Here is a 22,464-nt window from a genome sequence, read left to right as displayed (position 1 = left end):
TAGTTGGACATTTTAACCACAGATTGTAGATAAAAGACGGTCACCATGACATCACCCACTGGTTAGCGAAGTCCCATTGTGAACTCTCAAGCTGAGCATTTTTGTTGTTTGCTATCCTGGTATTTCAGCATGATGAGCAAAGGGAGGATCTGTCTGTCAAACACAATGACAGAGCAGCTTGTGTGCTTTTGGAGCCAGCTTCAAGTAGCCACTCTGCTCCTAGGAACTGAAGTATTTGACACTTCTGTTTTGGTTTATAAAAAAATAAATAATGTAAAAGAATATCTGGTTTGGGAATTTTTTCAGGACTAATGAACCCACTGTAGAGATTATATATCTTATCTCATTGGAGTAACTAAAAAGTGTTGCTGGGTAGAAAGACATTGTGCCTAGCACGCAGGTACTGTAGACCTATTTTGGATAAGTGATGGATGGAAATATGAGTAAACCCTTCAAATGTTTCAACTTATTTAAATTCAGTCATTGTTTAAACAAATTCATGTATTTAAATGATTCCAATTTTTGTGTCACAAAGATTAAATTCGGAATGTCTGTGTCTTTTTCTGTTCTTGCACACATGTATGCACATCTGCATATGTGTCTAACACTGCTGTTACAATGAGGTCACTTGTCTATACTTTCAGCTGTGTTGAGTAAGATGTTTATCATCGCTTTTAGCATTTCACAAGCAGAGAGGGTTTTTTGCGCTTGCTATTGGATAAAGCCAAACACATGTGCACACACAACTGCACCCACACAAACATAGTGCACCACTTTAGTGTAATCAGTTGATCTCATTTCTTTGATTGGAATCCCTTGCTTTTTTCTTAATCTGTCCACTCAGCCAGTGGTTTCTAACAACTTCTTTGGGGGAATCATGGATAAAAGTGTCAGTATTTTGACTATTCCAGTCTGTATTTCAGATTCTCTTCAAATCTAATAATTCTCTCCTGAGAGCTTTCAGTCATAACCATACTTGTATACTATTAGGTTATGCCTAAATTGTGAGTTAACTGCCTTGCTTCAGGGAACACGAATGGTAGCTATCAAGAGAGGAGAGTAAAATTATCACTCACTCATTTCTATGCTTAGTCTTAGTGACACCAGTGGGAAGAGTACTCCTAACCCTGGCAGTCTTAATGCCATCCTAGAGTTCTGACTTGGAAAGGATTCACTCATGCAGACGATTGTGAGGGAGGAAAAAAAAACATGAAACTGACTTGTATCGATTTATTCACACAGAGATTTTCCCACAGCATCAGTAAAAGCGAACTGTGGGTTAAGGGTGGCTGTTCTTTTAAGTAACGTCATTGCTGTCTGGATAGGGAATGCAGCTTACCACAAATGGCATCGTAAATCATCCAAGCATATAATTACATATTTCAATATCAAGTCTTTTACTAAATTGGACTTGGTTTGGAATTTAGGAAGAAAAAAGTCTTTCTGTCCCATTCTGAACAAAGAGAGATTTGAGTGTACATTTCATTACTATTTTTCCTGACACACTAACAATATGACCATAAAGGCTGCTTTTTTTAACTGAGAGATTCAGGGGTCGGATGTCCTGGGAGGGAGAAGCAGACTAGTACAGCTCAGTGGAAGATTCAGCTCATAATCCTGACCTGAAGCTACATATACAACAATGCTTCTGTGTGTGTATATTTGTGTGTGTGTGTGTGTGTGTTCGTCAAAGAGAGAGAAAAAAAGAAGAAATGAGTGAAATTCTGCGTGTCTGACAGAGCATTGTGTGCATTTCTGATGGCGGGATCGACGGGGTACAGTTGAGAGAAAAAGGGACTGGTTGTGTGCAGGCATTAGAAAGACAGAGAGACTGAGAAAAAGTAATTGTGTGTGCTGAGCTGGATCACTGAAAGCCACAGTTGTACTGTGTGTATGTGTGTGCATGTGTGGGTTACAGTAACAGTGCAGAAGATGAGCTCTGTGGCCTAGGGAAGCATGAAAGTTAATGCACTCTCACTCTCACAGACACAACCATGGACTTTGGTGGTCATATCAAACAATATGAAACTGTGAAGGTTCAGGGAAGGGAATAGAACAACATTTTTGAGCTGCTTCAACCCTTTGCTTGATATTTTTATTTCTTTTTTTCCCTTTACTTGGCTTCACTTATTTCCTAATGCAGTACTTCAACACACAGATATGGACAGTGGTTTAAGTCTGGCTTGGCTGAGGCTAACATTAAACTGCTTTTTCTATAGAAAAAGTGCTGCCTCAACTACATTTCTCTGCTGGCAAATTGAAAAGTGTGCAATGACGCACGCATAGTTTCCATAAGAGCTAGCTGTTGAAGCAGCCACGGTCAAATAACAGACCTTTGACAAAATGTTCATTACCAGACAGTCATATAACTATAACCTGCAGTGTAAAAGGCAAGCAAAACAGAGTTAAATAACTTTCTAATCCTTTAGACATTTATATTTAATTCGAAATGGAAGAAATAATGTTGAAAAGGAGAAATGGCATTCTCTTTTTCCAAAATGTTCATTGTTTAAAAATGCTTAAAATCTATGTAAAAGACTGCATGGGTAAATAGTTCCAGATGAACATGTAATAATCTACCAATAGCAGCAAGTTTAGGGATTTCATCATCTAAACTATATAATATCATTAAAGGATTCAAAGAATCAAGACAAATCTCTGTAGGGAAAGATAACGTCAAAAACCAATAATGAATGGCCATAATCTACGGACCCTTGGGTGGCACTGCATTAAAAACAGGCACTGCTCAGTAATGGAAATCACTGCATGGGCTCAGGAACTATTCAGAATTTCACTGTCAGCAAACAGTTTAATGTTACATCCACAAATGTAAGTTAAAACTCAACCATGCAAAGAAACCATTTATAAATAATGTCCAGAAAAGCTGCTCCTATATCTTGAAGGACATTGAAGATGAACTCGGGTGAAGTGAGAAACTATCCAACTGTAAAAATAAAAGTTGAAATTGTTTTTGGAGATCATGGAGGACACTTACTCTGGACTACAGAGCACAAGGACAGGGATTTTGGGGCTTGTTATCTGCACCCATTTCTAAACCCAGGACCGGTGATAGCTCTGGATTACTTTATTAGTACACATGGGTATCTCTGTACTGAAGGAAAGACATACCAAAAGGTTAACCTACTACCAACTACCCAAACAGAAAGTGCTTAGTCTAACTTTTTCGCATGTACATTTACTTGTGTAAATTCTGCAGTAGTTTGCATAACATAGTTCAACAGCCGGTAAGATGGAAGTAAAAATGTCAAAACTATGCTGACTCCAGTTTTCCCACTCCTCCCCTAGAACAGCTGGTGGAATGTGAATGAGTTCAGTCAATTTTTTATTTTCTTTGGTTAACTACAGCCCTCCTGTGAAGGCACCATTATTACTGTCTAATTAAAAAGGCTTTAGAGGACCAAAAGATGATGTATTTCACAGGAAATTTCCTTTTTTTTAGCACGACAGTATCAAACTGAACATACTGATAAGATGCATTGCAATTCCCTGCTTACATCAAATAAACATTCATCAGCCATTTTTTATTTGGTATACCTTTTCAGCTGCATGTAAAAGCAAACTGAGAGCAACTCATGTAACTAGAGAGTAACTTGTCAAGACAACCAGCTAAAGTTCAAACTAAAATTCACAATAGAGGGAAGAAAGTTGATTTAAGTGACTTTGAATGTTGCATGGCTGATGATGTCAGACAGACTGGTCTGAGTACTTGAGAAACTGCTGATCTACTGGGATTTTCCCACACAACCATCTCTGGGGTTTATAGATAATACTTGAAAAAGCAGAAAATATGCGTGCGTCAGTTTCTGGGTTAAGATGCTTGTTGATGCGAGAAGACACAGGAGAATGGCCAGACTGGGTAAAGCAGTCCAAAAAAGATTTGTCATAACCAAGGTAGTGACAGAATTTGGCATAGGCAACATGAAAGCATCCTGCCTTGTATTAACTGACTCAGACTGGTGATGGTGATGTAAGATGGCGATCTGGGGGAATTATTTTCTCGCACATTTGCCTCTTAGTACCAACTAATTATAACTTATATGACACACCCTACTCGAGAATTGTTGCTGATCATGTCTATTGCTTTCCCCCAACTTTGTTTTCATTTTATCACTTGATAAACCACAATCTAATAAAGTAAAAGGAGCTTACTCATAAACCCATGGGAATCATTTGAGAATCCACTGAGCTTCAAAATAAGTTTCACCCTATTGTTTGGTTGTCCAGACCAATGCGTTACTCCTTTGAAAAACTACTAAAAACCCACTCTAAACTGTCATAATCAGCAAATACAGTTAGCATAGCGAAAGGGCTAAATATTTTAAGAATTAGTTGGGGTCTAAAGAGATGGCAAAATAGTTAAGATAAGCGAATAACTTCCATCTGATGGACCAAACCAAAGGGAGAAAATGCAGTTTTAAGTTGCTAAGTTTCTTTCTTTCTTTTCTTACCTTCTTCAGTTTAATCACAGCTTCTCTGGTTTCGGAGTCTGTGGTCAGTTCAAACATGTTGATTCCGTCTCCATCTATTAAGCGGTAATTCACCAGTCCGTTGTCTCCAAGGTCGGGGTCTTTAGCTTTAAGACGGCCCACCTCCTCTCCTGCGACTTTATCCTCTGACACAGACATCGAGTACACACCTGGAATATAAAAATATGTGTGTCGGCTTCTTGGTGATGATAGTGATGACTTTTGGTCACAGCTTGCTTTTGTATTCAACACTGTTCAATCCTTGGCTGGTTGCCACTGTGTTTACTATCTGAGGCAGGGTCAGTTTTGGAGGGCAGTGAGGGATTAACATGAACTATACCATCTGTCTCATATGGCCCAAAGGATATTAATATCCCCTGTAGTGTCAGGTGTGTGTGTTTGTGTGTGTGTGGGTATGTGAAGAAGCAGACACCTGGTTTCAAGAATGAGAACAGTATGACCATATGTCTACTCGCTCCCCTGTTTTTTTTTTCCCTTTCCCTTTTCTTGTGCTCTTATTATCTCTCCCCTCAGTTCAACCTGAACCACTCATCCCCATTTCATCCAATTTTTCTTTAGCCTCTGCTTATTTTTTCATAAAACCCCCCCGCTCTCCTCTCAGCACTATTATCTTATTTATTTTTTTTTCCCAAATCTTTCTTCCTCTATCTTTTCCACATTTTACTATTCTTGTTTGTTTTTTCTCAATTCCTCCTCGCCTCTTCTTTGCCCCTTCCTACACCACGATTTGGGCATTGAACACAAAGTAAACTCTACATTTATGGGCTGTACACCGTTAGCGTGTTTATCCTGCTCGTCCAGGTGTGGCAACCCTGTGAATCATGAAATTCAGTCTGTCATGTGGCTTCTGAGCGATTCACAGGACTTGATCCATTCAGCCTAAATCCCTCCTGCCACCCTCAGGCCTGTTACTTTTTCCTCACATCTCCATCGATCTTCACCAAATCCCTCTTCTCCATCTTTCGTCTTCATCTCTGTCCCTGCCTTTTAAACTCCTCTGTGCCGTTTGACTCTATTTGCTAAGATCTTTGCCCTCTTTTTCTCTCCTGTGCTTCTCCCTTTTCCATCCTCCCAAATCTCGTCATTCATCCTCACCTCTCCTCCCTCATCGTTCCATTTCTCGCATCCCTGTCTGTCCTCTTCTCCTCCTCTTTTTATGTACCATTTTGGTTAAAAGCTCATTTCATCCCTATCCCCCCACTTTGCCCCTTTCCTCTCTCTTCTCCTGTCATTCTATTCTTGCTTTTGCTAAGTAGCTTAACATCAATGACTTCCGGCGGCTGAGTTAAACATTGTATGACAGAACACACAGGCAGCTTGGCATACCTGGCTGCAGGCTAAAATGAAGCGCGTCACATACAGGAAATGTACATTTACATTTAAAGATGACAGTGGAAGCAAATATGAATTCACTGAGTTCATTACTGCAAAAAGTCAGGCACAGGTTAGTCTCCCATACCAGAGAGAGTGAGAGAGATTTCGGCTACTGTCATTACTCCCACAGACTATAAGCTCATAAACCGGCCATGTTCAGATATAAACACTAATGAAACGTCTAATAAGTGTAATTTGTGTAATGACCACAATCTCTTCGGTCGGGAATTTTATCTGATGACTGACTTTAGAACAATGATGTCTTTTATTACTCAGTAATTTCCTAGTCATACTTGTGATTTTGATGTGTTGTGATATATGGAATTTAAACTCAGAAGCAAAGTTTGATGTCTGAAGAATTAATATGCCTGTGGTGTGGTTAATTATATTGTGGTGGGTGTGGACTGAGTTTGCAATTAAATACTCTGTGCCTAAAGAGCACATAAAGCCTGGGTTTATAAAGATTAACCAAATTGCATAACAGCATATTTGTTTAAACTATCAACAGTAATTCCACCTATGCACACATTTGAAGAGATTTCTACTCAAAATATTGTCACTCCTGATATTTTTATTAGTGTTTGGGCCCTTTATTTCATTTAAACAACTTGCATTTGAAATTACTGATTTATTAGAGCAGCAGAATACAGTTAGCGTTTGGGATTGGGGAATGGTAACACAATATTATCCCCTGGAGCCTACAGGTGGCTGCTGGGACTGTGGAGGGGTTTAATAGTGGGCAGCAATGGTGCTGACATGGCAGAGGGAGAGAAGGGAAACTGCAGCTTAAACAGGCCACCACATTTGGATAGGACACGATGAGAGTGGGGCACATCACTATTGCTGTGTAATGCAATGCAGCTGTTTCCTGACTAAACTCGCTCAAAGTCTTCATAGCTTTCGTGTTTAAAGTGTTGTGCACACTTTGACTCGTCTTAGCTGACATAGGCTTCAGCCCCCTGCAAGCCCACATTGGAAAAGCGGTTAAAAAAAGTTATGCATTCTATTCTACTTAAATCTGAGAGAAGAGCTAAAACTAAAGTTCTAAGATGAGTTTAATTTTTCCAAGATTTATGAGAATAGACAGTTCTGTAATAGAAGTCACTGAAGGTAAATGATGTGCAAATAGATATCGCCCAAAAGATCTTTCACCACTTCAAATGCCTTTTTATTATCTGCTTTGTTCTCCATTGTTCCTGTTCAAACAAGAATGAGAGAGAAGCGCTGCGGCTGACATATATTAACAGTATTTAACAAAACCATCTCTGTCATGTCAGCCTAATAAAGACTGAAGTCAGAGAGAGTTAAAGAACAATCAATTGCTATTTGCCTTTGTTTTTCTGCTCCTACTCCTGTCTGTGCTGTGATGGATTTTTCGAGGCTGCAAACGAATGACGCTTGATAATGAGGTGAAAAGAGAGAGAATTGCAGGGACAGAAAGTCTCTGAGAGAAAGAGACATCAAGCCTTAGAGTGAAAGGAAAAAAATACAGCAGCTTGAATGGAAGCTGAAAAGCTGCTAGAACACAAGAGGGAGTCTAGCTGTGCCATATATATGCATTATTTTTCGGTGTGTTTTTATCTTTTTTATTTTTATTCCATCTTTGTATCTGTTTTATTTTTGCCGTCTCTCAGACTCTGCTTTTCTTTCGTGACTCTTATCTCATTTTCCATTTTTTATTTCTTCCTCTCCTCTCTCTCACTCTGCCCAACTACTAAATAAGTAATCACTGTCCTCATTCACACCATCTGGGAGAATTTTCTTGCAGGTGGTTGTCCTGCTTTTACTTTTTATTTATTTATTTTTTGACAAGGGTACCGAGTTCCACAACATATTGTTATTTGGTACGTTGTCTTGCATTACAGATGTAAAACTGCCAGTGATGCACAGGCAAGTAATGTGGTTATTTAGACATAATGTGGCCTATGTGTGTGATTTGATCCTGTCTCTCGAATATTTTTCACCTGGCTCATGAAGAAAAGTGGATTGCAAAGCATTCCATGGTTGGTAAAGCACATATGCTGGCTTAAAGGAGATTATGAAGTGGGTTACTTTTTTTTTTTGTTAGGTCAGTTACTAGTCTTTTGTTTAGAGTTTTCCACAAAATTTGCGTTAGTAAATCAGCCACTTAAGGTTTTAGGCTCTCCCTTCATTTTTACACCATCTGTCACTATGTAAGAACATGTGGCATTATTAAAGAAACATGCATATGGAAACTTCTATATATGCTTCTCGTGCTCACTGAAGAAAACGTGCTAGAGAAGAAGCCTTGCCTTTTGAGCAGTTTTTCACTGCTCATAAAACTCTCCATCTAAACTCCCTCAAATGTCCTTTTGTTGTGGCCTACAGCATCACATTTCAGCTTTGCATTGCAACATAGCTGTCAGCTTGTTATAATATACAGGAACCGGAGTGGTGGTTTTGACTTTCTCTCTCTCTGCATCTCCCTGTCTTTTACATTATCTCCCTCACTGCTTCTGCTCATGTCTCTCCCTTTTCTTGCCTATTCAGCTTCTCCACAGGCTAAATCCTGATCCCCCATCTCTTGCTTTCTCCCCATTTCTTCTCTCCATACATTCCTGAAGCTATTCTGCAGAATCTCTGCCAGGAGCCCTTCTCCTCAGTGCTATAGGAGGGAAGGACAGAACGATGAAGGAAAAAAGAGCCATAACACAAAATGGCAAAGAAGTTGGATATAAGATGGAAAGGTGGACATGAAGGTCCGCTGGGAAGTGGTTGCAAAGAAAAAAAATGCATTGGTGTGAATCCTTGCTGAGGTTTAGGATGTTTCTCTTTGAGGAGAACCAGAGAGGTTAAACCGTTCTCTGAATATTTGCTATTTGGCCGTGCATGAGATGTGATCAGAAAGTTCAAAAAACCTTACCTGACATAAATTTGGCCAATCTCTCTTTCAACTTCTTCTCAGGCATCAGAGAAAACTTCCAGCATGGCTGCCATTTTTAAATATATATTGCACTCTCTAGGTCCCGTTTTGACAACTTACACCGTGCACTCTGCTGTTGCACTGTGGACCCCAAACTTACACAGATAACAAACATTATCTTTTGTTTCCAAACTGATCTGAATTTTTATGGAAGATCATTGCTGCTGATGAGAGCTGGGTCTCCGAAGGGATTCAGTGAAAAAGTCTTGAGTTCCCAAGCCTGAAGGAAGCACATTGGGTGTGGAACAAGACCCAGAGAATGCTTATCATTTTTTCAGCATTCACAGAGTTGTGCACCAATAATTGGTTCCTCGGGGTGAGACTGTCAACACAGAGTTTTACTGTATTGTCCTGAGGCATTTGGGGGAAACATTCAGAGGAAATGGTCTGAACTGTCGTGCATGTCAGTGTGCCATTATGTGCCAGCACAGAACACATTGAAAATGCAGGAGTTCTTTGGACTTACCACACAATATTTGCTCACCGCTTGCCCCTGCTCTCCATATTTACCTTGCCATGATTTCATCCACTTCTGGAGATTTAAATCACATTGGAGGATCCAGCAGGCCACTCAGAGGCACAAGCCAAGAGGTAACCTGACAGGACATGGCAACTGTGCTGGAAATGGTACAGACTTTCGCAAAACTTGAATGGGGGATCATCATTATCCAAACGAGGTAAGGTTGCTGAGTTTAAGAAGTCCATTTCCAAAACTTCCAAATCATATAGAATGAATTTACAGCAGATGGGCATTTTTTGACTTTGTACAGTATTAAATTGAACTAGAGAACTCACTATCATTGTACTGGTTGTGTATTTTGTCACCGAGGACTCGAAAAGCAAAGAAAAGCAAAGAAAATAATTTTTATCAGTTAATAGAATCATTGGCAGTTCTGTATCATCTGTCATACAGAGAAATAGATTCAGATAAAAATATAAACTTCTCATAAAAAATGTAAAAAAAATAAAATAAAAAAAAAAGAATTAAAAAAGTATTCAAATTTTGTGCCTCTGTCTCCTTCCTCGCATCAAATCTACCGTTCTTCACAAATCCAGAGATCTGCTTTTTTCATTGCGCTGCTAATATGTAATTCAACCAATGCCCTGGGGAATTTCTAGCTAGTATCCAAAGACAGTCATACATGCCGGGGGATACTCCAGGATCCCAATAAAGACTCCATGCACTTGATGTGTATTGAATGCCCTTGCACTGACCTTTGGTGATTATTGCATGGTGCAGAAAAGGCTAGGAAGATGCAGACTGGAAGTTCAGATAAAGTGTAATAGCTCTGCTGTCATTTGGTAAAAGGTCTGACACTTTCACACCTCTAATGGAAATGCCTAACCCAAGGAAAATGACGTACAGCTACACAATACAGTACATATTATCGATGGATAACTAGAAAACGTAGGCGTTTACTCACTCTGTGGAAATTTTGGAGGGTTGTCGTTGACATCTGTGAGAGTGATTTTAACTTCTGTGGTCCCTGACAGCCCTCCCATGTGACCACCCATGTCTTTGGCCTGGATGACGACATCGTACTCCTGGCGGGCCTCACGGTCCATGTTTGGCAAGGCAGTACGAATTATACCTGAGCAGACAGAGTGGTAATATGACATTAATGCTAAAATAATGCCTTCTTTTAGCCATTCTGGAGAACAAAGCCACTGGAAGCTTGTGGGTGAGGTTTTATGGATTTTTGAATGATGAAAAAAACAGCAGATGTCTGCATATCTACTCTTGTGTTGGATATGCTACTACATTCGTGTTTTGTCACACCATGTACATCATGTGCATTTTACATGATGTCATTACAAATTATTAAGAATTACAATAAGGAATTGTATACCTGTTGAAATTAATAAATGAGAATGTTAAACAAATCCCACTTTGAAAACACTATCATTGCTAAGTAAAAACTACCAATTTACAACGAATTTATTCCAAGATACTTCATTTTGTAAGAGAACGCATCATCACTCATCATTTAAATAAATAAGAACTCTAGTAGAACATTTGTGAAGTCTTATTTTTATCTATTTCAAGCCCCAGTGATTTTTCTCTGTTTAATTCATCACCCACTACTCTCTTTCCATCTCTCTCTTTCTTTCTGCACATGTCTAGCTGCAGTGTCAGAGAGGCTTTCTGCTGTCATATTATGCCAAAAGTGTGTGCGTATGTCTGTGACAGCATGGAAAGCTGATAATCTCCAAACCAATTAGAAATGTGAGCTATGGATTTGAGCCAGTCAAATACCCAACACTGGTTTGATTAGCCAGATTTACTCTGCCCAAATCTCTCTGCCTCTCTGTGCCCTAACCACTCTCTTTCCATGAACTATCTCTCTGTAAACCAATTTCTCTCTCCTTCTCTACCCTAACCTCTCACTTTCAGTTCTTCTTCACTCTCTCTGACCTAGCACAGCTCAGTGTTTGCCCTAACCTCTTTCCTTACATCCAATTTCTTCTTTTAATGCAAACCCAAATATTAGGCCTCAGCTCTGCAGGGACCAAAGCTGAATGTCCGCTGGGGACCTCTTTCTACAGCTTGCCTTCTTTTCCTCACCAATTTCATTGGAAAGGATGTCTTGTTACACAATCCCTCTAGCACAGAGTTCTTGGCTTTTTTACATTAAGAGCAGTAGAAGATGGAAATGTGGAAGAATAAAAAAAAAAGTTTTGAGTTTGGTTTTTGCAGCAGTTTTGATGAGATGCCTGGCAGACGGCACTACAATATTAGAGTTTAAAGTCAATTGCATTGATTATTTTTCCTAATTAATTATATTCAATTTAAAATTTTGTGACTGTTAAAATTTGTTCACTGTTTGTAGCGGTCTTAATTCCTATTGATTTGGCAGTTGTGTCCCTCCCACGTCCTAACTCCAGGTGATACAAAAACACCGTGCAGAGAAATAAAAGGAAAACGCATTGTTGTATCGTCCATGACAAGCTGTTTTTGTAGCTGATCTTAGACCTGTGTGCATACTACATCACTGTAACATCAAGGCCTTTAAGCCATTGTGTTTTGTTGTGTTGCAGACAATTATAAGCCTAGTTCAGGGTTTTGTTTGCAGCCTTACCTGTCTGAGGCTCCACAGAAAAATAGGGTTGTCCTTGCAGTATGCTGTACACCAGTCTGGCACTGTTGCCGTAGGTGGGGTCATCAGCATCTGTAGCTGTCACCTGCAACACTGACGTACCTACAGGACAGAAACACAGACATGACAAAAAAGTCAGGAGGAGATAGCTCTACCTTAGTGATTCGGTTCAGGAATGGTTTGACAAACAAGCTTGTCACAAAAATGTGCGCCGATTCACCTGCCTGCACCAGCCGGATGGGAAAGGGAATGAAAAACACTCTCCTGTCTCTCAGACACTGCGGCTGAACGGGCTCCTGTGGGGCTGGTCTCCACTATTATTTCTCTACATTTCATCATTGTCTGGTGGAAACATCCAGTCTCCAATTTTGGTGATTTTCATGTTTTAAATAAAACAGCATTTCCTCCGTGCTCTGACAGAGTTCAACAACCCCATGGATTTATGCAAACCTTTCAAAACTCTTTGGATAATCTGAAAAATGCATGGTTGTTGAGCCCGAAACATGACAGTTTATCTTAGTTCCCTCCCCCCCAAAAAATTGACATTTCACAGATATGTTTTCACCCAAAGCATCTGCATCCAGTAAATCCCTGTTAACTCAGCTGACACAGTTATGCTGAGCAAATAGGCCAAGTAAATTAAATTTGCAGAAGTGTGAAATACATTCTATTAACTTTGCGTTATTATTGAAGTTTTGCTTTTATGATGTAACTCAGAAAGGTGTTTCTTTTCGCTAGACCTGTGCTACTCGCTAAAGAAACGTAGTATTAAAAGTGCTTCAGACCTGTATCATTACCAGCTCTGATAAAATTAATAAATAAATAAAAATAAAAACAGGCAAATAACATGTTTGTTTTTTTTGTCGCCACCCAAGTCCAAATTTTCTTAGCTTGTGACTATAAAGTTATATTATTTTTAACTTTTTTTTTGCACTATTAAATCAGGAAAATACAGAACTGAGTCTAACTTCTTACTTTTACTTTTGTTGGTTTTAGTTTTATTTCATTTTTACATCTTTTTCTCTTTCTGTCCTTCTTCGATGGAGTGTAGCCTGTGAGATTAGTCAAGCAACTGGAGCTGCACTGCACGTACACCCAATACACCACACTTGTCACAAACCAAGCACAACTTCCCAATTTGGTGCTGTATTCAAACTCCAATATGTTTCATCTTTCCCTCTGGCATTTCAGTGCCAATACTTCCCTTCATTACCCCCTGCTGTTTCAACCCCTCCACCACCCCAGCATCCACCTGTAGGCCCCGGGGGGGATGTTCAATCATCCCTCTCCAATTTCTATGTTCTATTTGTGGGTAGTGATAAACTCAGAGCCTAGGCATCAAACTCCAACCGTAATCTGCTCCTGTGATAAATCAGTAATTTCTTTCATGAGCTTCAATATCCATGATGAATATGATTACAACCTCCTTTATTTTGCTTGAAGTAACCATGAGGGCCCACACAAGGACTCAAATATGTTTAAGAGCTTTGTATTATTTCTAGTCTTGAAAGGAAAAAAAAACTCAAAACCAACTAAAGCTCAAACTCACTCAGTTCATCTTGAGCCCAGAGGACAGAAGTAAAAGCTTTTGGTTAGCAAGATCAATCGAGAAAAAGTGAAAGTTGCAAAAGGTTACATAGGTGAAATGTTTTTTTGTTTCATTTGTTTTTCCCCATAACCAAGCAACCCTAGTAAATGTAGAAACTGTTTCTTTCAGGGACTAAAAGCTCAAAATGGCTGTTACTAAGTTCTTGCAACAGCATGAATTTGGCTGGGGTATTGGGTGCTTCACATCAATCATGTGTTATTGAATTGTTCATTTGGCTTCTTTACAGCCTTTTTTCCACTACATCTTCTATTTTAATATTTACCTTTCCAGCTGCAGCCATGTGAGCACCACTGATGCTCCATGCAAAATTAACCAGGTTCTGCATAACAGAAAACTGCAATGAAATTTTATTCAGCATGGCTTTGAATGTGGTTATAAGTACACCGTGATAAATTACCAAGAATGATAATTTGAAAGAAATTGGCTTTTCTATCCATTTTAAGTCTGATATCCATGAGGCTACATAGACCTAGTTAGTCAAATTACAGCTTTTATTTCTGTTCCACTTCTGTGGTTGTGGCTCATGGCAACTGGTGATCTCTCTTTGCCAGACTTTTGCATTCAGGTTTCAGATTATGTAGCGGATGGGTGAAAAATAGCCTAAACAGAACTCTTTCAGACTTCTTTCTGTGGAAGTCCAGTCCATTCAGGGAAGGGATTTCTTATGCTTCCACTGTTTCAAGCTTTACCACTGCCAGTGTGGTTCATTTCAGGTCAGTATCTAGAGGCTGAACACTCCAATACCACATAATTTTTGGAAAGAAAATCTTCCAAGATCAGAAGTTCTAAATAGGGAGACTCTTAAGGGGGTGGTAGAAACTCTTGCCTGTGCCAATATGGTACTAAATAATTCCCCAATTCTGCTTGTAGTTTAGCCCATCTTATAAGAAAAAAAGAGGATTTTTCAGGAGTTGAACTGATATGCACTTCTCTGTCACATTTCCTGCGTTCGCATTCAGTGATTAATATAGAAATGGTGTTGTTTAGTAGAAAAATAACGTGCAGACAAATTTTCAGTTCAACTACCAAAACTACTGCTAAATTAAAACTAAACTTTTTAGTTAGTTTAGCAAGAGGACTTTTGCCTCTTCTGAGAAAATACCTGTTAAAAGGCAAGGTTGACGTTTTTGACATAGGATTTGAAACCATTGCTCTGGTAATCAATGTCAAAACCAGGATTAAATTTGTTTAATATTTATGCATTAAGGTTGTTATTAATTAATTAATTATCTATTCTCAGACAAGAACATATTTCTGTAGCCCAGTTCTCATTCAACATTAATAAATGAAAACAATGACAGTGAAATTCTATATTATATTTATTTATCACTTTGTATTTAATTTATGTCAAAATTCATTTGTGGTTGTTTTTGTGGGGTTTGTTTGGTTTTTTTATAGTGAAGACTATGATATGTTTGCCTCAACTGAACAGTAGTTTGGGTCATCACTGGTTTTGTTTAAATGTGCTATATTAGCACAATGAAGAAGACATGACTTGAAATAGGGACAATGCCTTTTGATAGGCTTACAGATAAACCAACAAAATATTGAAAAAGTCATATTTTTAGAGAAAGTCTCCAGTCTGGGGACTTTGTATAGATAGCCAGGCTTCATAGATTTACAATGATATGGAGAAAAAAGACCTCCAAACCTGCTAAAGAACAGGTAAAGTAAAAGGTGGCCAATTGGGACTAATTGTGTTTCTTTATGTTTATCCATTATCTTTCTTTGTCACCATCCCTCACTCCTTGATGATGCTACAAATATTTTCCCAATATTGCGTGAATACGATTTAAAGTCCCCCAAATTGTATGTTTGCCAGCTGTACCGAACTTTTCTGAAGCTTTTCTGTGTCTAATATAACTTTCTTCTTACCAGCTGTAGATTTCTTAGACTTTTAAGCATTCTTTAATGTATCCCTTCCCTGTTTTCTTTGACTTTGTCTCAGTACAAAACCTTGCTTCCCCCACATTTCTCTTAATGTTTCTTTTGCTACTTACCAACATTGGACATCTCAGGCACCCTGGCATAGTACGGCCCATGTGGAAACTCAGGAGGGTTATCGTTGATGTCCTGAACTTTCACTATGAACTCTGATGGCGGCTCCAGAGGCTTATTAGTGTCTCTTGCCACAGCCTGGGCTGTTAACGTGTATTGGGCCTGCTCCTCACGGTCCAGAGTTTTTGTGGCGTGGATGTTGCCTGTCTTGTCATCAATGACAAAGATTGTTCCTGCACCTTCACCGGACAGGATGTACTTGATATTTCCATCGCCTGAGTCTACATCTGAGTGGAGCTGAAAAAATGGAGACAAAACTGAGTTTAGCTTGAATTACACGCACATATTTCAATATATGTGAAACTTGAAGAGAAAGAGAGAGAGACTAGCAGTTCCACATAAAGGCAGAAAGTCTGGTCAAAAGGCAAATTTGGAAGACACAGACTAGCTTGGCTGCCTGGCAGATGCCAGATGAGGTTGCAATTTCCCAAGTCTACAAACTAAAGGGAGCGAGTGACTGGGATAGACAGGCTGGAAATGCTGCATGTTAGATGGGCACACACTAATAAATTACTGACTTAAAATATTATTATAAAAATGAAGAATGTTCAACATTCAATTAAACTCTTGTTCTTCCCTTATAGCTCCTAGACTTTGAAATATGGTGCTCTGTAAACATCATTTGTTGTTTGTTATGAGAGCCGCTGCTCAGTTTGAGCGATGGTGTTGTTCTGGAGGAGTACCACCAATCATCTTCACCCTTGAATGAGAACATGACCTCTTTCATTTTTCTGTCTTTCTCCCACTCTCTCTTTGATAAATGCTAAAACCACATTTAAATCCTGCTGTCAGCTTGCACACCATGACTGCCACTGGAGGGCAACGTGGCTTTTAATTAAACAGTTATTCAGAGGCTAATTTTGTTTGAAGAAGGATTCTCTTTTTAAATTGCACTGTTATACTCACCCTGCCCACCAGCACTGGGTCAGGTCCAGTGTACTCCTCAATGACAAAGAACTGATTCCAGACCCATCCTCGTTTGGACCTGTGGAGTACTTGGCCTTCCTTTCCAACCTTTTGTTTGTGTCTGTGTAGCGACAAGTGACCTACAAATACAAAAACACCAGTATACATATATTTATATATATATAAACCACATCTATATTTATCCAGTTATAACCAAAACCTTTTAGTTAATTTAATTATAGTCCACAACATGTTTATTATGAATTGTAATTTCATGGTTAAATAGAAGGCCATATTCTGTATGTTATGTTGAATGTTATGTTATGTTATATTTTGGATATTTTGTTTGTTTTGTTTTTGTTGATTTTCCAGTATTTTTAGTAAGCTTAAAAGTGTGTAAGAGGGAGTAAGCAGAGTGGCCTGTTTTAGAAGTGTGGATCATTGGTTCAAATCCCAGCTGAAAAATGTGGGTGGACTGTATGAAGAACACATGCTTTAATGGGTCGATTTTTATGTGGAATCTTCGCAAGTCACTTAACCTCTTTTTGTTGTAGTGAAACTCCACAGTGGCTAGAAGGAGCAGTCTGTGGTTGCACTGAGCAGTAGCAATGTTTGAAGATGTGGAAGAATTACCATTAATATTTAAATCTTAAAGGGAAAATAATGAAAAAAAAAAAGATTGTTTTTGAACATAATTGCATGTTGGCAGTGTGTCTAGAGAGGGAAAATTAAGGATGTGTCCAAAAGAACTTTTCATTTTTTTCAGGCTCTTGTGAGTTTCCTTGCAGTCTTCAGCTGTTGTCTGCAATGCTCAGCATACATCTGCACACACTTCCAGCACCTGAGATGGTGATATATAACCAAAACAATAGCATAATACTCTTAAGGATGTTTTGGTTAGTGTGGATAATCTGACTGTTAGCTTTATGTTTGCGCTCAAGGCCAGGGCCTTCTGATTATTGTAAAGTTGAGTCAGAATTGCAAGTTTTTAGATAATGAAACTCAGCTGACTTTATAGGCCTTGCATTTTTATTCTCTTCTTACTTTCTCTGCTTACCTTTACTCATATTTAATACAGCTGAATTCAAATAAACCTGATCCTATTTGCATATTTTTCAGATTCTGTTGACAGATAACAGAGCAAGTATGAAATAGTGACTGAAATGCACCCCATTATACCTAAGCTATTTCCAAGCTGCTGTTCTGCACTGCTAGAATGCTGATTTTATAACAACCTTGTCATTTGACAGATTCACCAGGCACATTAGTTTAAGACAATAACTACTGTTTGCTGTGATTTAGGAGGAACTTACATGCAAAATAAGTTACTCAGATTGAATGTTAGAAGCGTCAGAATGTCTTTCTTTTTTCTTTTTTTCTTCTTCTAAGACACTTTTTCATGTCTACATCAACTGCCATGCAGTCCTGCCTTGTTGTGGAAGGGACAGCAGTACTAAATTTGCATTTAAAGCTACAGACTGTGAAACTGTTAATTTGGAATAAGGCTGAAATCAGGTATATACTTGACAGAGTACCTAATTGGTTTGTATTCTGAGCTAAAACACAAAATGTTTTGGGGGTAATGTGTTATATATTAGCTTGATGAAATGGGTTTAATATGATATTTAATGATACATTAACAACAAGGCATAACTTGATAGATCACATATTTTGGGCTGAATCTACTGAGGATCATCTCGCTGGATGACCCGGTTATACAAAATATTTAGAAAGAAGCTCAGTGCAAACTTTAAATGTAGTGAGTTCTCAAATCCCTCACGTGATTATAACAGTTACATTTATAAAAAGGAATTATTTCTGTAACAATTGCAGTACCAAGACTGCCAAGACTTTGCAATGCCGCATGAAGAAATTCACAAAAGGTAAAAATCTGACAGATCTAATTGATCATTTTAAAATATGAAACTAACACAACCTCTGAAAAGATAAGCAAAATGTTGTTTTTCGGATGTTCACAGTTATGAATTTATGCTGCAAGATTAAATTGAAGCATTGCTTTGTCATACCTGGATGTCTGTGTCTGTGTCCCCTTTGATCCAAGGAAGCATTTCCTTTCCGAGTTCCTAATGCAACGCTACAAAGTGCAGAAACTCCCAGCAACACCAGGAAGACCCTCAGTAGCCCGAGGCCCTGCCGCTTCATCATCAGCATTGCCATCTTGCCGAACCTTTGAAACTGTACACTTTGCTCCGCCCCCTACTTTCTGATTCCTCTCAGTGGAGCTCTGCTCCCACTGAGGTGGTATCTTGCTTTTTTTAACCAAAATGTTGTTGATGAGCTTCCTAGTTCATTAGCTGAAATGGGGCCTGTTGTAGATACTCATCACCAGCTTGCCACGTCACTGCCTTTCTTCGTTTAGCTTTTCTGCCTTCTTTTTCTCCTCTCACAATTTGTGTTGTCTTATTCTTCTTGTCAAACAGCCTGAAAGAGAGTGAAAGGAAAGCAGGTTTGGTCAGTGACACAAAAATAGTCAAAACAAACAAACAAACAATATATTTGCAGGCAAATATGGTTTGATGGTTTATTAAAATTCATGATTCCCAAACGGATACATTTCAATCAGACTAAATGCTCAGGTAAAACCTGGTCACTATTGACAGCTCTTTTGGATGCACTGAAAGCATCATGTCATTTAATAGATCATATCTATTAAAAAGCACACAGGTGATGACTCAACTATGTCTGTAGGAATGATAAATTTTTTGATTTGTCCATCTGTAGTGGTGAGCTGTGAAGCAAACTGCTTTGTCATTACAAGAAAAGACTCGATGGATGTCAGCAGAAAGCACTGGCTGTAGTTTTAAAAAGAAATCTGTGGATATGAGAATGTTGCACAGTAGATTTAATAAGAGCAATGAAAAAATGTATTCAATCTAGACTAGAGAGGACTGGATCTGCAGTGAAGCATCATAGGTTTTGCTCTGCTGCATTTCTTAATATCTGATTTAACCATAATATATGAAAATATAGTTTATGTCTATCACTTTATTACACCAACAAACCAAAAGTTGAACTAATATGTGATGGATTCAACTCAATTCCATTCATTTTTTATATATAGCCCTACAATAGACAGGTAGATTTTATCTGCAAAGATAAGTGAAAGTGTTTGTTAAAAAAAAGAACCGAACCACTCTACTTTTACTTGTGCTTCTATGCCATTACAAGAAAAGCTGGAGCCACTAGAATGCAAGAGGCAAATGTCATTTTAAGCAACCAATTAGCACAGACGATAAATACAGCAGCTTTTTATCTGCTGTCTTCAGTTTGTTTTATGATGTTCTGTTCATGACAGAAGAGAGAAGGCAGTCTTTGAAGGTAAAACAATGAGAAAAAAAAGGTCAAACAAAAGACAACAAAGTTTACCGCATTACTCAAGTGCAAATGTGCAAACAAGTGTGTCTAATTATTCTTCACTTAAGAAAATAATATCACTGAACTGAACCACAGTAACACTGCTATTTTCCTAGCCAGTGGTTATATATTGATGCGCCATTTGCACCAACATGAGTGAGTCACCTGGCACACTTGAGAGGTGATTTGTGATGCAATTGCACATCGTCCGTGCAGCGATGCACGTAGGCCTACTACTGCCTACTACTGTACCAGTGCAGTACCAGTACCAGTTAGACTTTAAAGTAACTGAACTAGAGGTGCTAGTAATCTTTTAATTCTAATTGTAAATTCCATACTGTGCTTCTTATTTTTCTTGGCATGGACCAATTGAGCAACATTTGTATTTGCATATGTGAATGTGTTTGTGTGTGGGTGTTTAATATTCAATAGATCAGTAGATGAGAAAATTCCCCCAGGGCTCATTGGCTCATGCTGACCACATGACCAGCCAACCAGGAAGTGTTGACAGTTAATCCCATACCGGCTCATCATCTGGCTAATTATCCTCGAGTCCTCTGATTGATGCACATATCTGTGTGTGGGTGTGTATGTATGTGTGTTTGTGTCTGTCTTTCATTTATTTGTAAAAGCCTCGGAGCTGTTTTTCTTTCACAGCTGCAAAGAATGGTGCCTTGATAAAAACATATCTGTGACTAAACTTGTGAAAATAAGGAATAATTTTTCGGAAAATTCTTTAAGCTGAAAAATTGCCTGATAATTGCCTGAAAAAATTCTTAATTGTACAGTTATAGTAATAAATAGCTGTAAAATCGAAATAAATAATGGTTGTTGACATCTTGTATTTAATAGAGAATACGTTAAAACTTTAAAAACAGCAAAACAACAACAAAAACCCCGTAAATTATGAACTGTCGTTTGCACTTGTTGTGCAACGAGCTGACACCTGCTATGCAGAATATATTAACAGGACCTCAAACTGTCATTGATGTGTCAAATTAAGTGTCAGCTTTATTTAACAAGTAAAAATAAATCAAGTCCAAAATAAATTGCTTTCCCCAGTATCCCAGTTCCCTGCTACAAGTCCTCTGTTATTTTTCTGAATAACTGTCAGATGCGTGTCAGGTCAAACACAAGAAAAAAATAACAGACTAGATTGATAGCAGCAGACAGAGTGACAGCTCAGGAATGATCAGTGTGTATGCAAGCATGATATTGTGTGGTTTGCTTGGTGACAAATGAGTGACCCCACTGTCAAATTCAAACAAAGCACCTTTAAAAATACATATTTTTTTGCAGCTTTTCTCTCTGTTTATTTAGTTTTTATTTATATAGTGAGTTCAGATGAGTTTGTTAGAGCACCCCTTCAAATTAACTGAAAAATCATATCGATATCTTGCAAAGCTGTGGAGCTTCATAAAGTAGGTTCTTACCTTACTAAAACTTTCTCTCCATCTATTCAGATACGTTGAGATCTGTTACTCTCCTTCTTAGCCATTAGCTAGTGGTAGAAAGAAACAATATCTTTGACAAATTCCAGTCTGCACTGAAACAGCATTATTAAATTACGAATGACACTGGTCTCATATTGCTGTCATCATACTTATCTTACAGACACTTAGAAATTCATATAAACCCATGTATGTCCTCCTCTGCACCCCTTGTAGGTGGAGTCCCCCAGGGATCTATCCTTGGACCAGTTCTGTTCTCACTATATTAGTTATCCCTGAGCCACCTGCTTGATAGTTTCAAAGGCATATTATTACTATGCTAATGACACACGGCTGTAATTTTCAGTTGAGCCTAATGACCTCAACAGCCTTCCCTACCTTAATGAATGTGCTTTCTGCCATTACTAACTGGACATCTTTAATTGCCCTTCATTGTAATTCTGGCAAAACTGAAGCTCTTCCTTTGACCCAGACAGTTTCTAAGGAGGTCAGTCAGTACTTTTACCCCCTCACGTGCATTGGAAGTCATCGGCTAAGACCCTATGTGTCTTGGCCGATATTTGAAATTTGAACCTGAAATTTCATCAAGTATTGTTTCTTTCTTTTAAGAAACTTTGCAACTTTGGTTATTTTAATGTATTTTTCAGTCATCCCTTGACCATTTTCAGTTAGTCCAGAATGGACAGACTGCTAACAAAAATTAGCCAGTGTACACATATTACACCTCTTCCTGGTGTGCTTCAATGGCTTTCTGTAAAAATCAGAATCCATTTTAAAGTTGTATTCATAACATATAAAGCCCTATGTGGATAGGCCTGGGATACGAATCAGGGCTACTGAAACCTTATAACAGCAGTTGACCTCCCAGAAGAGCTCATCAAGGTCTTTTAATTGTTCCATGATCTTATTTTTAAACCAGAAGTTCTTCCGTGTTTGAGGTTGCAGCACCTAAACTTTGGAACAACCTCTTAGACTTGTAGGTCGGCTAAATGTGTGGTTTGCTTTAAATGACAGCTGAAAACGTTTTATTTTAAATGCGTGCTTTTGTTGAAATGTGAAGCACTTTGTTCTTGAAAAGAAGTGCTTTATAAATAAAGTTATAATTAGTAGTAGTAGTATTTAACCAATGAAGCCCAGCTAT

General features: G+C 38.5%; 1 protein-coding gene across 1 annotated transcript in view; it reads right to left on the bottom strand.

Moving 5' to 3' along the window:
- The window catches only part of cdh11 (cadherin 11, type 2, OB-cadherin (osteoblast)), a 90,543-nt gene that overhangs the window by 14,478 nt on the left and 53,601 nt on the right, over positions 1–22,464 (bottom strand). The window contains exons 3-8 of the mRNA XM_063491144.1: positions 18,525–18,939; positions 16,498–16,637; positions 15,534–15,828; positions 11,907–12,026; positions 10,251–10,418; positions 4,470–4,657 (exon numbers count right to left, since the gene is read on the bottom strand). Of these exons, the coding sequence (XP_063347214.1) occupies positions 4,470–4,657; positions 10,251–10,418; positions 11,907–12,026; positions 15,534–15,828; positions 16,498–16,637; positions 18,525–18,675 (1,062 nt within the window). The 5' untranslated portion in view covers positions 18,676–18,939. The remainder of the gene's footprint in view (positions 1–4,469; positions 4,658–10,250; positions 10,419–11,906; positions 12,027–15,533; positions 15,829–16,497; positions 16,638–18,524; positions 18,940–22,464) is intronic.

This window comes from Pelmatolapia mariae, linkage group LG13 (assembly GCF_036321145.2).
Source record: "Pelmatolapia mariae isolate MD_Pm_ZW linkage group LG13, Pm_UMD_F_2, whole genome shotgun sequence".
Lineage (NCBI taxonomy): Eukaryota > Metazoa > Chordata > Actinopteri > Cichliformes > Cichlidae > Pelmatolapia > Pelmatolapia mariae.
The sequence above is the reverse complement of the archived record's forward strand: the minus strand, read 5'-3'. Positions and strand labels throughout refer to the sequence as shown.